The sequence below is a fragment of the Canis aureus genome, chromosome 19 (genome assembly GCF_053574225.1).
Source record: "Canis aureus isolate CA01 chromosome 19, VMU_Caureus_v.1.0, whole genome shotgun sequence".
NCBI classification, from domain to species: Eukaryota; Metazoa; Chordata; class Mammalia; order Carnivora; family Canidae; genus Canis; species Canis aureus.
In genome coordinates, this window is record NC_135629.1 from 9514923 (window position 1) to 9529830 (window position 14908).

A 14908-nucleotide genomic window follows, 5' to 3' on the forward strand; every position below is an offset into this window, starting at 1 on the left:
GGGGGCCAGCAGAGCCCGAGCCGAGCCCCAGCCAGAGAGCGGGCGGGCGAGCCAGGAGCGCAGCGGCGGCGGGCGGCGGGCGGCGGGCGGCGGGCGGCAACCGGCAGCCAGAGCTCGGCGCCAGCCACCTCGGGCCTCCCAGCCAGCCCCGCGGCGGGGCAGCCGTAGGTACAGCCCCGGGACCCATCCCGCCCATGCTCCGGGGCGCCCAGGAGGGGCGGCTAGGTCTCCCCAGTCCCTGGATACCCTCCCCCAAGGGTGGGAGTGGGTGCCGGGGCGGGCTGGAGTCTGGATGGGCAGGGTAGGGCAGGGCAGGGCCTTTCTCTCCAGCTTCAGCCCCAGGCCCAGCAGGTGCCAGGCAGCCGGTGGGGAACTGAGTGGGTATTAGAGGAAGGTGGGGAGGGTGTGTGTGTGTGTGCGTGTTGTGTGTGTGCTGTGCGCCTGGGTTCAGCTGGGCCTGAATATGGAAGGACTTGGCATTTGGAGCTCTAGATGTGTGGGGGCTGTGTTGGGGTGTGCTAATGTCTTAGCACAGGCAGGGCGGCTCAGATATGGAGTTGCCGAATAAAGGTGTCCTTATGGGTGGGGATGTCTGGGAATCAGTGTTTCTGTTGCAGATGTGTCTAAGGTGCTGTGCATGCTGGTATCTGGCTCAAGAGCTGAGGCTATACGGTCATGTACTGAGGATGTTTGAAGTTAAGTGTGTAAGGAGTTGGGGTTCAATTTGGAGCACAGGAGCTTCTCGGGTGTACAGAAACAGGATGAAGTCAGGTATGAGTGAATCTGGGATGTTCGGTACATAGGTGAGGAGTAGATGTGTGTGTGTGTGTGAGAGAGAGAGAGAGAGAGAAAGAGAGAGAGATCTCATCTAAGCATGTGCAGATGTGTTTTGAGGGTGTAAGAGGGAACTGGGGGAAGGATGTTTGGGTATGAGGATATCTGGGGGAGTGTGTGTTTGGACATGTGTGCTGATGTCTGGGTGTACATGTATGATCAGGTGTTGAGGTGTCTGGGTATGGAATGTACTGAACCTGACGGCAGGTATTTTGGTTCAGGGGTGTGGGTGGAGCTTGGTGTGGTGTGTCTGTGGACCCATGAGGGCTTGTATTTGCCAGGCCTCCAGGTGGGTTTTAAAACTTTGCCTTTAGAGCTTATCATCTAAGCTTTCGTCTCCTTTCCTAGAAGTTTCTGACCCTGGGATGGGTGGGTGGCCAGGCTCCCCTGGGAACCAGGTCCCATCCAAGGAGTGGGATCTCACACCTTGACTCTACTCAGGACACCATCCCTCATTCTCCCACAGAGGAAACAGAAAGGGAAAGTGCCTTCCTTGAGGTCAAACAGCATGCTGGGCTCTGAATGGGCTCTAGTCTGGCTGCCTATTGGAAAGGCCAGCTAAGAGAGAACCACATCACAGTGGGGTTAACAAGCCCTCAGCAAGCTTAGCTAGACCCCAGCCAGTCATCATTTGGGCAACAATGGACCCAGTCCCTATCTATCACCAACCGCAGTCTCCTCATTCTCCATCTGATAAATGGGGAGAGAATGCCCAGCCTCCAGCTAGCAGAGGTCTCAGTGGAAAATGGTACAGGCTAGATCAGGGTCAGAAGAAGCCAGGAGGAGACAGGCTGGGTGGTACCATTTCTCAGGCTTCTGGGACCCAAACAGGGAGCCAGGAGGGAGAGGGGGTATTGGGAGGCCTGGGGAGCTCCAGCTGTGGCTGCTGTTGCCATGGTAACAGTGTAGAAGGAGCTATTTAAAAACGTGGCTGAGATATTGCTGGAAGCCCAGGCTGCCGGAAACCTGATTTCCGAGAGTCTGGGTGGGAGAAGAAAGAGGAAGGAGAGGAGACACCCCAGCAATTCCCAGGGTGGGGCTGAGACATTGCTGGTTCTGGGACAGGGTGACACTCCAGGACTGTGGGCTTCTACAGCTGCTCTAGGGTCTTCTCTGCTGTCTTCCTGGGGGTCAGTGTCCTTCTTCTGAGTGTTTGGATTTGGAGAGGGAGAAACTGGGAGATAAGCTGGATAAATGAATGAACAAATGGCTGTGTTGAAAAAAGAACTCTGCTGCCACTTGAAGGATTTTCAAGGCATGCAGATTTGTGGAACAAATGACTGGTAAATGTATGAATTTGCTGAATAACTTTGTCAAATGAATGAATCAAGGAATGAATACATGCAGGCTGAATGACTGAATGGGGCCTCAGTTGCCTAAGTTACAACATGGAAGGCTGGGCCCCATTGAGTCTTTTCCCTCCATTCCTCTTCTCAGGAGCCCTGGCTGTGGCCAGGGGGCAGTGGGCCATGCCGGGGGCAGTGGACGGCCCCAGCTGGAAGCAGGTGGAGGACATTAGGGACATTTACGACTTCCGTGATGTTCTGGGAACGTGAGTCTCAGGGCAGGCAAGCGGGGGTGGAGGGTGAGGCTGTCCCTGAACTGGGGTGTGGTTTGAGAAGGTCCTCACTCTTGGGCCTGGCTGCCTGGGGAGGCTGAGTCCAGGGTGGTACTTCCTCTGGTCACTTGATCACTGCTTCCTGTTTCCTATAGTCCGTGTCCCATGGTAGCCTTGCCATGGCCTGGTCCAGCCCATCTTTTCACTACTGGCTGACAGTGGGTGGAACAGAGGCTGCTCTTGGCTGCAGCTCTGGGTTCCTGTGAAAAGAATAAAGTAGAGGAGGATGAAGGAGCCAGTTTTTCCAACTTTTGGCCAAGAGCTGTTCTTGGCCTAGGTTTAGGAACTGAAGCTGGGCATGGCTCTTTTCTCAGTGGGGGGAATCCAGAAATAACTCAAACCTAATCTCTGCCCCTCCAGTTGATCCTAAACATGTTCAGGGAACACACCCAGGGAAAATGCAACAGGGTTTATTATGTGCTCCCGTTAAAGTCAGGAATAAGGACTCTGTAGAGCCCAGAATGGTGGCTTCTACCTAGGGGAACCCTTTCTGCAGAAGGAAGGAAGGAAGGAAGAGCATAAGCAAAGTCTGAGAAGCAGGTTATGTGTGGAAAGAGGTAAAGAATGGTAGAGCTCATAATCAGAGGCTGGGGGAAGAGTATAAGAAGAGGCTGGGGGGAGACAACAGGTCTTGAAAGCCAAGCTATGGAGGTTGGACTTTATCTCAAGAGCCATGTGAAGACATTTAAGACATCTTGGCAGGTTTGCAATCCAGAATGGTCACTCTGGCCAAAGCATGGAGGGTAAATTGTGGAGGGACAAGACTAGAAACCAGCAATGAGGCTACCACAGTCACTAGTTATTCTGATGATTGAGATTTCAGCATGAAAGATACTTTTGACATATGACTTCCTCTTTTCCCAGGGAAAGCAAAAAGTCCTAGAAAGAATACTCCAGTAAATCTTCCTTATAGTGAACTTTAGTGCAAATGAATTTGTTCTTTTCTAAGAGCTTGTTGCAAAATATTGCTTCTCAAATTTCAGTGAGTGTACAAATTATCTGAGGATCTTGTTAAAATGCAGATTCTGATTTAGTGGGTCTGGGTTTGAGGCCTGAGATTCTACACTTCTAAAAAGTTGATGGTTCTTCAAATTAAATAAACCATGACTCAAGTTGATTATAGCAGAAAAATAAATGAATCAATTATGCATAAATCAAAAAGCCCAGGGCATAAGCTTCAGGAATGGCTGGATCCAGGGGCTCACATGATGTTATCAGGAAATTGTCATCAGGAATTTCTTAGCTCTGATTTCCTTTGTGTTACCTTCATTCTCAAGCAGGCTTTTCTCAAGTGGTGGCAAAGAGAACCACTATTAGCTCCAGACTCGCATCTTACCAGCTTGGGAAGAAAGAGCAGCTCATTCTCAAAGTGCCAATGGCTTGCGCAGGACCCAGTTACTGTCCCCAGGGATAGACTACTCTGATTGGCCAGACCTGGGTCATGTGACCACCTCAAGGACCAGGGTTTGGAAGAGTGATGGAGGGAGGCTCATCCCATATCCTTGGTTCACAAGTGGTCACCTAACCCATAGGGGTATGGAGGAGGGGCTGAAGGGAAGCTAAGGTTCCAGTTCCCCTCCTCATGAATCCCTTCTCTCTGCAGGGGGGCCTTCTCAGAGGTAATCTTGGCAGAAGATAAGAGAACTCACAAGCTGGTGGCCATCAAATGCATCGCCAAGAAGGCTCTGGAGGGCAAGGAGGGCAGCATGGAGAATGAGATCGCTGTCCTGCACAAGTGCGTGGGCCACAGTGTGTCTGGCCTGGGTTGACCCTGCCTTGACTCCTCCCATTCTCTTCCCACCTCTGCTTTGGGCAAAGGGTTTAACCTGTGAGCCTCAAATTGCTCACTTACAAAGTGGGGTAATAATCTCTACCTGGTAGGGTTGTGGAGTGCATTAGAGATTTCTTTATTTCATGTGTCTGGTGCAACAGCTAACATGACAGATGTGATTGAAATGCCACTGCTTATTTACAGTGGTTTAATCTGTTCAGTCAGATCTAAAAGTCAGTCCTTGAATGTGGCTCAGAGCAATGTATCTCAACTGGTGCTATTGTAGACCTACCTCAAGTTCCCCCCTATATATTGAAGCCACTCAGGAAGTTAAAAAATGCCTGTCTCATGACCCCCTGACTAAATCAGTAACCAACTGGTCTATGATTTGCTCATACTGATGTGAAACCTGCTGCCCTCACTGGAAGAGAAGCTATAGAGAAGCTTCACTTGCATCTTCTTCACTGAACTTTCTAACTACCCTGGGCAGGGATGAAATGGTCATTTCCACTATTGGGTGGAGGAGGGGGACTGAGGCCCAGAGAGGGAAAGGGATTTGCCCAAGGTCACACAGCAACTTTGTGGCAGAGCCATGCCTTCCAACAAGCTCAGTCACCATCTTTGGTTCATTTATCAAGCATTCATTGTGTGTTAGACATTGTGCTGAGAATCTTACCTGCATTTTCTCACATGATTCTCACTCCAACTGTCTGAGGGAAGTACTATCATTGGCTTCATATTACAGATGAGGAAACTGAAGCTTAATACTCAATGAATAAGTGAGCACTTACTCTACACCAGGTGTAGGAGGAACAGTGGTAAGATAAAGCTCCTGGTATCCTGGAGTTGGCGTTCCGGTGGCAGAGGCTGACCAATTTATAAACACAGGAATATTTTAAAATCATATATTGATCAGTGCTGTGAGGTAAAAAAGATTTGCCCCCAAATAGCACAGTAGAGGCAGGTGAGACCCAGGTCTGTCCGATGCCAGAGCCCACTGTTTTATTTATTTCTGTTCGCTCCTACCTTCCATTACATCATAATAAATTATGGTAAATCAGGTTTACCTTTTGGGACTCAGAGCTCTGGTTTGTCCTGCCCGGACAGGGCATTGCATTGGTGGTTCTTCGAGGTGAGCATAGGAAGATGGCTGCCCTCAGCTCTGAACTACCTCATTTCTCCTTTCAGGATCAAGCACCCCAACATTGTAGCCCTGGATGACATCTATGAGAGTGGGGGCCATCTCTACCTCATCATGCAGCTGTGAGTTGCCTCACCCCTTGCTCACACCTCTCCCTGCCACCCCTCCCTACCCTCTGTGGCCAGAGTGTCGTGTCCCCGGCTGCAGGGTATCTGGTGGGGAGCTGTTTGACCGCATCGTAGAGAAAGGCTTCTACACAGAGCGGGATGCCAGTCGCCTCATCTTCCAGGTGCTGGATGCTGTCAAGTACCTGCACGACCTTGGCATCGTACACCGAGACCTCAAGGTGGGGTGTGAGAGTGTGTGGTGAGCTGGGGTGCCAGATGGGGCCTCCACAAACCCCTCACTGTGCAGCCTGGGGCAACTCTTATCCCCTCCCCGAGCCTTGGCTTCCCATCTGCAAAGTGTACCTGTAAAGCCTAAACTGCCTCTGCCCATTCTAGTTTGGACACTCAAATGGATACAAAGGTGAATGGTGCTGATATTTTATCCAATAATGTCTAGATCTTTTTCTGCTAATAAAAGTCCCCCTTGCTCTTTGTAGAAAACTTGAAGGGGACAGAAAAACATAAAGAAGCCAGAAACCCCTGAAGTCCTATACCTCAGTGACTAGGATGGGTTCACATTTTGTAGTACATCTCCTTAGGTCTAGAAGGGGGCTGGGTGAGATAGTTCTGGGCTGGAATTCTGTCCATGCTACTCCCTAATTGTAGTTTCTTAGGCAAGTCACTTTGCCTCGAAAGGCATCTGTCTTCCTCATCTGTAAAGTGGGATTATTCAGACTGGCCTGACAGGGATGGGGTAAGAATGCTGGCACACAGTAGGTGCTCAACAATTTTTTAGGGTTTCACAATACAAACCTGAAGTTTATAGAAAATTCCCTCTCACATTCTGGAGGCCCTTGTCCTTTCTGGTACTTTTAACCTCCTTGAGAACTTGAGTTTCTTGTGCCTTCAACCAAGATGGCAGCCATGAAGCCACAGTGGCTTTGGGAGGCTCAGTTTCTGAGGGGTGCTAGGGGAGGCAGAAGGTCCTGCCAGCCTCTGGCCATCTCTGCCTCTTCTTTACCCTCCACCTTCCAAGCCAGAGAATCTGTTGTACTATAGCCTGGATGAAGACTCCAAGATCATGATCTCTGACTTTGGCCTCTCCAAGATGGAGGACCCTGGCAGTGTGCTCTCCACAGCCTGTGGAACCCCAGGATATGTGGGTATGGAGCACCCTGGGCTAGGGCCATGGGTAGGGGAGGAATGGGGAGCTGCAGGGCAGAGATTTGTCACCACTATTTGCCTTTCCCTCCATAGCCCCTGAGGTCCTGGCCCAGAAGCCCTACAGCAAGGCAGTAGATTGTTGGTCCATTGGGGTCATCGCCTACATTCTGTAAGTGGGGGCTTGGCCATTGGGGCGTGTGTGGCTCCAACGTTCTCTTCTCCCCTACTTTGCTTTCTTCCTCCTCTCTATTTCTTCCTTCCTGCCATCTATGTTTATATCTACCCATTAATGGCTTAAGCTTACTTCATTCAATTCATACTGTTTCTGGCACTGTGCTAAGCACTGAGGATTTAGCAAAGAACAAAACAAAGTGCCTGCCCTTAGGGAGCAAAACCACTAGTAGGGGAGATAGACAATAAACAAGTAAATAAATCTATAAAGTAATCCTAGGTAGTAGAATACTACGAAGAAAAATCAAACAGGGTAGGGAGATGGGGATGGATGCCATTTTAGATAAGAAGGTCAGGAAAGTCCTTTCTTAGGAGGCAACATTGGAACAGCATCCTGAATGAAGTGAGGGAGTCAGACATTCAAGGTGTGGGGGAAGAATGGTTTAGGCAGAAGGAAGAACAAGTGCAAAGGCCCCGAGGAAGGAAAGATGGTAGCAAATTGAGGAACAGAAATGCCAGTGTAGCTGGACAGGGATGAAAAAATCAGAGAGGGTCAGATTTCCATTTCCCCTCTTTGTAAAAGGGGGACCTCCTTCCTATGGGTGCTACTTGACCCAAGATCGCCCCAAAGCTCCATCCTGGAGCCAATGGGTGCCCTGAAAGTGGATATGAGGATGAGTTTCTCCCTGCCCAGGCTCTGCGGTTACCCCCCCTTCTATGACGAGAATGATGCCAAACTCTTTGAACAGATTTTGAAGGCCGAGTACGAATTTGACTCTCCTTACTGGGACGACATCTCTGATTCTGGTATTTGAGGCTTTGCCTTCTTCCCCTGGGCCCTACCTCTGGTGCCTTTCTCAGCTGCTTTGGGGTCTCTTCACTGCTTGCCTTGGTCACATTCCCCAGCCCCAAACTAAGAGCTGTCTTTGAGACTAGACATCCCACCCCAGGTGCTTCCCTCTGCCTGGCCTCCAGTCTGAGAAGCTTGTAGGCATGCATTCATTCAGCCTTCAAAAATAGGATTTTTGAAAATACCTCACCTGTGGACTTCTTAATGCCTGAAACACTGCCATAAAGGTTTTCATCTGTCCTTTTGTGCCTCCTATTAGGAGGCAAACCTGTGAAGCCATTATCAGGCACTTAAACATCAGTGTGAATGCACTGAGTAGAATCTTCTTTAAGAACAAGTTTTTCATAAGGGAAAACGGAGAGAGCTGGAAGGCTGGGGTGGGCAGAGGGCTTAGAGAAAGAGTACAGGTGGGATCGGGTGTGCATGGACAAATCTGGCCTCTCGTCTTGCTTAAGTGCCAGGCCAGACCTGAGGGGGTGGGTTTTGTCTTTGGGGGTGTCTACAGGCACCACCATGCTGTTTCTGTTTTTGCTTTTGTCTTGGGGGTTTAGCCAAAGACTTCATCCGGCACTTGATGGAGAAGGATCCAGAGAAGAGGTTCACCTGTGAACAGGCCTTGCAGCACCCGTGGTGAGAGCTCCCACAAGCTGCAAGCTGGGGTGGGGTCTGGGGCCCTCAAGCCTGTTTCTGCCTTCACAGACAACCCTCCACACACCCCCATCCTAGGATTGCAGGAGATACGGCTCTGGATAAGAATATTCACCAGTCCGTGAGTGAGCAGATCAAGAAGAACTTTGCCAAGAGCAAGTGGAAGGTGAGCCCACATCCCTAGTCCTGGGTCTCAGCATCCTCAGGCCTCCTCCCCACCCCACTCCAGACCTCAGCCCCCACAGCACCTATCATCAAGTCAAGCACACAGTAACTGCTCAGGGATGCTTACTGAAGAATCTCATTCACTCATTCATTCAACACTCCCTGACACCTACTCTACCCCAGTGACAGTCCAAGTCTAGAGGGAGAACAGTATAATTCTTATAGACATCTACTCTAATCTATGAGGTCCTGGAAGGGATGGATGTAGGGTTGCTGATGGCCTGACAGACCTATTCGACCTGACAGCTGAGTGGGAATTAGCCAGGTACAGCAGAATCATGTCTGAGGCATAGGGAACTGGTATGCAGAAGGTCAGGGGCAAGAGAAAGAGTGTGGCCACTCAGGAAAGTGCAAATGTTCAGTAAGCCTGGATGGACTGGAGGGGCTACAGGGCAGGAGCCCAGACTGGAAATGCAGGTAGAGGCCTCAAGTGCCACAGTGGAGAACGGACTCAGTCCTGAAGATAATGGGGGAGCCCCAGAAGGATTTTCAGCAGTAATCTACCTTCCAGAAAGGGCTCTCACAGTGCAGAGGGAGGCATGGACTTAAGGCTGGGAGACCCCTTCTGAGGCTATGGTAGAGATGTGGGCAGATGGGGAGGGCTTAGACCAGAGAATAGCAGATGGCTCAGGAGTCCTTTAGGATGTAGAAATGACAAGAAGTGATGGTAGAAGAGACATTGGCAGAGAGAGGCGATCAAGGGGTGGCCTAATATCTTGGTTAGGGAAATGGTGAATGGTGGTATTATCACTGAGATGGGGATTCCAGGGGCACATACTTGGGGGGGGGTGATGATTTTGGTTTTGAGGGATATGCAGGACAACTCTGTGGATATGTTGAAGAGAAAATGATACACACACATCTGGGCAAGTAATTTAGCCTCTCTGTGCCTCAGTTTTCTCCTATGGCAATGGTGACACTAACATTGCCTACCTCAAAGACCTCTGTGAAGATTAAATGAATTGCTAAATAAAGTGCTTAGAACAGTGCCTGACATATAATGTTGTATTAAGGGTTTGCAATGATGTGAATATGAATCAATTATACATAAAGGGCTATATATACTTGTTCATATATATATACCCATCTTACATATATGCATATATGTTTGTATGAATATATAATATGGCTGTATGTCATTTAATAAAGCCTGGTAGTGGTTTCAGGGAAGTCTTAGGGGATCAACCAATAACACCTGAATGAAAATAATAAAACCACTGTAAGAATCCCCCAGTAGACCTGTCACATGATCTCCCACTCTCAAAAGTCCCTTCTCCTTCTCCCCACAGCAAGCTTTCAATGCCACGGCCGTGGTGCGGCATATGAGGAAGCTCCAGCTGGGCACCAGTCAGGAGGGGCAGGGACCGACGGCAAGCCACGGGGAGCTGCTGACGCCAGCAGCTGGGGGTGAGGACCAGTGCTCTGTGGAAGGGCATAAGTGGTCCCTGAAGAGGCATCCAGGCTGGAGTGGAGGGTCTGCTCCTGCAGCCAACTCTGTTCTCTCTCCCCATGTAGGGCCAGCGGCTGGCTGCTGCTGTCGAGATGGCTGCGTGGAGCCGGGCCCAGAACTGTCCCCTACGCTGCCCCCGAAGTTCTAGGGCCCTAGATTCAGGGTCCGACCCCTTTGTGTGGGAGCGGTTGGGGCAGCCTGCTCCCCTTCCCTCCCCAAATTGGAGAGTTACCCTGCTCCACTGCCTCCCCACCCCTTTCCCTATCACTCCTCCACTGCATTTTCCATACAAATGTTTCTATTTTATTGTTCTTTCTTGTAATAAAGGGAAGAGATAAAAACATAGGTAGCACCGTCTCCCCAGATAATCCTCACCCCACATTGCTGTGCAAACTGCTTCATTTGAGTGGACCTGGCCTCTGAGGTAGTTGCAGGAAGCTCCCTTCCCAGCAAGAGGCTGGATGGCAGAGGGAAGTTGGGAAAGGTACTTGGGGAAATCCCTTTGTCCAGTGTCCCCCACCTAGCTTTCTAGGTCTGTAGATCTCCTGCGCTTTGCTGATGGCTCCTGAGCTCGGTGGGGTTGGCGCAGGTCAGCACTGAACAGGACCTGGGGGCAGAGGAATGGATAATGTGTGAGGTCAGGGTATACGGGGTCAGAGCTGGTAGGGCTGGTGGCAGTGTGGAGAGGTACAAGACTTCAGGGGGAGCAGGGTTGGGGCAAGGAGCGTCCACTAGAGTCAGGGCTGGGATGGGTGAAGAGTCCTGTAGGACCACCTGGAATAGTGGTGGTGGTGGAGGAGTGGACTAAGTCAGGGCTGAGGGGGAGGAGTCCTAAGGAGTCTGGGCCAGATGAAGAGGAGGAGGAGGAGGAGGAGGAGCAGAAGCTTCAGTATACTTACTGCTTGGGCCCAGCCAGCATAAGGTCCCCACAGACTCCGGAAAAAGTTTCCTACACCAGAAAGTGATAAGGCAAAATTAACTGGCCCTCCTATTCCCAGTCCACAGGAGTGGGATTTTGTGGAGAGGTGTGAAAACTTTTTACCACCTCAACCCACTACCAGCCCCAGCATCCCACTCTCCTTACCCAGTTCCTTGTTAGTCTGGGGGCTTGGACCCTTGGCCTGGGATGTGCTGGGGTGCCAGCTATAGTCACGCTGGGCAATCTGCCACACGTGGACATCCACGGGCACGGCCTGGGGCTTGTCTAGGGCCATCAAGCAGATGCAGTCAGCCACCTTTGAGAGAAAAAGAGTGAGCCACGGAGGAGGAATGATAGGATCCGGCCAGTATCCTGCTTCTGGTCCCAAAGCTGTTTCCTTCTCCACTCTGAGGTTACTATTATTTTATATTCTACATCAATATATACCCTCTTGTAATAGCTTTAAAATAGCTATGATGAGAGTTCTACTGCGTGAACATCTACGTGGGCCAGGTTCTCATCATAACCTGAAAGAAGACAGTACTATATCCATTCTACAAACAAGAAAATGGAGGTTCAGAAAGGCGAAGGGACTTGGCCAAGGTTACATGGCCAGGAAGAGGTAGAACCCAGATTTACTGTTAGGCTGAAGTTCAGAGTCTATTAAAAAAAGTTTTTTAAACAAAAATTCATTTTTTAAACTACAGAGAAGTATAAAGAAGGAAATAAATGGCCAATTCCCAATCATCTTACTGCTAGCAAACCTTGTTGATACTAAACAAAAACTCTTATAAGTACAGGTAATTTCAAGATAAGAACATGAAAAGGGGAAACATCTTTCCATTTGTCTTCCCAAAGGTAACCAGTATTAAGTTTCCTAGGATTCCTTCTGGAAATTTCTGTATAAATATACCAGTGTATATGTGCACCTGAACAAATGACCTTTTTAAAAAATACACTCACGGGACAATGTTCTCTATACTCTTTCTGAAATTTGCATTTTCTCTAGTAAAACACCTGCTCATATCCTTTCTCTTCTTGCTCTGCCTCCAGAAGCCCAGCATGTACCAGCTCTCAGGCCTGCCTTATCTCCTCTGCTGCTCTCTGCATGGGTGATAAGGGTAGCTTCTATCCCCCTGGGACCTCACCTTGGTGCCCACCCCGGGCAAGGTGCACAGGGCCTTGTGGGCCTCCTCGTAGGGGGCCTTGCGCAGCTGCTGCAGCCAGGGCAGCCCGCCCTGTTCTTCTAGGATGGCTCGGGCACTGGCACTCACGTAGCGGGCACGATACCCCAGGCCCAGCTTCCTGAGCTGAGCCTCTACTTCTGGCCCTGTTGGGGGTACAGAGGGTAGGATTCAGGCATCTTCAAATACTTCCTATCTTCCAGCTAGTGTGTGAACCCTCTTCCCCACAGGAATGCTTTTCCTAAGCACAACCTCTCCCACCTCATCGCCCCCTGGGAGGCCCCAGGACACTTACATGTGCAAAGGAAAGGGTTCAAACTTGGGTTCTGCCCCTCTACAAATGTTTTCTGAGCACCTACCACCCAGTTTTGGGTACTAGAAGAGGGACTGAGAAGGACACGCTGCCCTGGAGGAACTTTCTAAAGTACATTCACGCCCATAATCTCAAATAATAACCATAATAACAATGATAGCTTCTATTATCAAGTGCTGGGTATCTTGTGCTGGCAAAGTGCTTTAGGTATATTATCACGCTTTTTTCAAGGACCCTGATAACAATACCGTTATTTAGGTTAATAACTTGTTCAAGAGGGGTATCTGGGTGGCTCAGTTGGTTGAGCATTTGCCTTCTGCTCAGGCCATGGTCTTGGGGTCCTGGGATCGTGGGATTTCCTGCTCAGCAGGGAGTCTGCTTCTCTTTCTCTCTCTCTCTCTCTCCCCCCTGCTTGTGTTTGCTCTCTCTCCTGCTCAAATAAATAAAATCTTTTTAAAATTTTTTTAAATAAATAAATAAATAACAACTTAGAAAGAAAAATAACTTGCTCAAGAAAGGACATGGGATCTTGCACCCAGGTCTGGGAAACCAAAGCCCCTGCTCTTAGACCATTAGAGTACCCTACCTCATGACTGCTTTGCTCACCACTCAAATCCTTCTGGATAGAAAGGATTATTCCCATCCTACAAACAAGAGAAGCTTGAATAGGTAAATCAATTCTTTTGGTCTTATAACTACTAAACTGGGGGCTGAGGCCCATGACTGGGTTTCTATTTTTTCCCCCCAAGACTGGGTTTCTAAGTACCAAAAACATTTTCTTTTCTCTAGGTGGCGTATCTCCTTGCTGTGTGGTCCCTAAGCACTTCTCCTAGCTTTATTCTCACATCTGCCAACTGATATACTTGCCTCTGTAAAATACTCGCCTTACAGAGCTGCTATGAAGAACACTTATGTTCTTGAATGCAAAATTGTTGGGTTCACTGTAGAGATAGCAACTTAAATTTTTTGCATAATTCCTGGATGTCAAACACTGCCCTAGGTGCAGGATGTGTATTTCTTTACTTCACCCTTGTGGCAACTGATAGGTAGGTGTCATTATTATCCTGTTCCACAGATGAAGAAACTGACACAGAGAGACTAAATAATGTGCTCAAGATCATATAGTTAGACGCCAAGAATTCAGACAGACCTAGGCAGTCTTCTCCAGAATGAGTGCTCTTAACCCCAAAGTACTGTATACCATATACAGTTGGTTTTTTTGACGAAGCATTGAACTCCTGGGGTATGAAGCAAAGACTGGCGAGGTGTTGACATTTCAGGGACATATGGGGAGGATGAGGTGAGGCTGATCAGACCAGGCAAGGTGGTTCTGGAGGACAGTGGGAGGGCAGGAAGCTTTGAGATGGGAGATGGTCCAGGGAAGAACTGAAGAGACCTTGAATGCTACTGGAGGGTCTGAGGGACCCATCTACTCACCAGCCAGGGCCTGCAGGCTGGGGAAGCCATGGTAGGTGACATCATCAAGCTGGATGAGCCGAGGTCCGAAGGCCTGGCAGAGCCGTTCTACCATGCCAGTGATGCGAGCAATGTTGTTGTTGGAGGAACAGATGAAGGAGAAGAGGCACTCAATGGGGTCCTGTTGCAGGAGTCGCACACCTGGGGACCAGAAAGGTAGGGGATAGGATACAGACCTACTGTCAGAAGTGGCCTCTTTCCACCCTCAGATCCTGGGCACCAAAGATCTAGAAGGATCCCTGGGGAATGAGGGACTGAGATGTCAGAGAAGGCAATACCAGAGTTCTCATTCCTCATGGCATCGGTGAGGTCTGGGCTATCATTACATTCCACAGACGTAGAAACCACAATGTAAACACTATGAGGATGGGGATTTGTGTCTGTTTTGTTCACTGATATATTCCCAATCACATAGCAGATGTTCTATAAATATTTACAGAATGAATGACGTCACCTGCCCCAGATCACACAGCCAGGATTTGGTTCACTATCCTGTCAGTACATTCTGGTAATCAGCAGAACAATAATAATAGTAATAATAATTACTATGTGTCAGGCCCTATTCTAAGCGAAACTTTAGACGTATTAGCTCGTTTAATCCTCATAAAATTTTATGAGGTGGGTATAATACCCATTTTACAGACGGTGAAACTGTAAATTTAATCAAATTACAAGAACTCCGATCCCTGCCCCAATCCTTGAATTCACCTTGGAATTTCTGTGAAACCTCTTGGAAGTGGGGGTCTGCAGAACTCCAATGGTGATATAGTTGAGCCAGGCTGACATCCAGCTGGAAGTACTGGTGCACAGTCTTTAGCTCTTCTGGTGTGGGTCTGCCAACCCATCCGTTGTCGTCTCGGTACACAGTACAGTAGAGCTTCTCCTCAGTCTGGGTCAATGTCCATACCCGGTTCGCCAGCACGCCAGTCCAGTGTGCAGGGTCTTGCTCCCTCCACCTGAGCCCCCAGGCACACAGCAGCCTTGGCACTCAGTTTTCCTTCTTGCACTCTTTGGGGCCCTCCCACCCTACCATAACT

At 49.3% G+C, this 14908-nt stretch overlaps 2 protein-coding genes across 5 annotated transcripts in view; one reads left to right on the top strand and one right to left on the bottom strand.

The window, feature by feature from the left end:
* CAMK1 (calcium/calmodulin dependent protein kinase I) lies at positions 1 to 10324 on the top strand. Of its 2 annotated transcripts, none has more exons than XM_077857934.1 (12): positions 1 to 168; positions 2272 to 2386; positions 4056 to 4187; positions 5412 to 5486; positions 5572 to 5710; positions 6508 to 6634; positions 6729 to 6804; positions 7501 to 7613; positions 8208 to 8286; positions 8383 to 8470; positions 9819 to 9936; positions 10045 to 10324. In XM_077857934.1, the coding sequence occupies exons 2-12, from the start codon at positions 2304 to 2306 to the stop codon at positions 10125 to 10127; spliced, it is 1113 nt and encodes a 370-aa protein (XP_077714060.1). In that variant the 5' UTR covers positions 1 to 168; positions 2272 to 2303; the 3' UTR covers positions 10128 to 10324. The 2 variants fall into 2 exon arrangements, with proteins under 2 accessions (XP_077714060.1, XP_077714061.1); XM_077857935.1 differs by having other exon boundaries at positions 85 to 164.
* The window catches only part of OGG1 (8-oxoguanine DNA glycosylase), a 5293-nt gene continuing 644 nt past the window's right edge, over positions 10260 to 14908 (bottom strand). Inside the window, exons 2-7 of one of the 3 annotated variants that reach the window (XM_077857936.1) lie at positions 14580 to 14827; positions 13833 to 14012; positions 12047 to 12228; positions 11064 to 11214; positions 10879 to 10928; positions 10260 to 10586 (exon numbers count right to left, since the gene is read on the bottom strand). In XM_077857936.1, coding sequence (XP_077714062.1) covers positions 10500 to 10586; positions 10879 to 10928; positions 11064 to 11214; positions 12047 to 12228; positions 13833 to 14012; positions 14580 to 14827 — 898 coding nt within the window. In that variant the 3' untranslated portion in view covers positions 10260 to 10499. Of the gene's footprint in view, positions 10587 to 10878; positions 10929 to 11063; positions 11215 to 12046; positions 12229 to 12747; positions 12826 to 12981; positions 13040 to 13832; positions 14013 to 14579; positions 14828 to 14908 lie in introns of those variants that run through there. The other 2 variants (XM_077857937.1, XM_077857938.1) reach the window with 2 other exon arrangements.

Coding starts and splice junctions, on each gene's coding strand:
- CAMK1 (XM_077857934.1), top strand. CDS start 2,304: ATGCCGGGGGCAGTGGACGGCCCCAGCTGGAAGCAGGTGGAGGACATT. Junction 2,387..4,055: donor TTCCGTGATGTTCTGGGAAC/GTGAGTCTCAGG, acceptor TTCTCTCTGCAG/GGGGGCCTTCTCAGAGGTAA. Junction 4,188..5,411: donor GAGATCGCTGTCCTGCACAA/GTGCGTGGGCCA, acceptor TTCTCCTTTCAG/GATCAAGCACCCCAACATTG.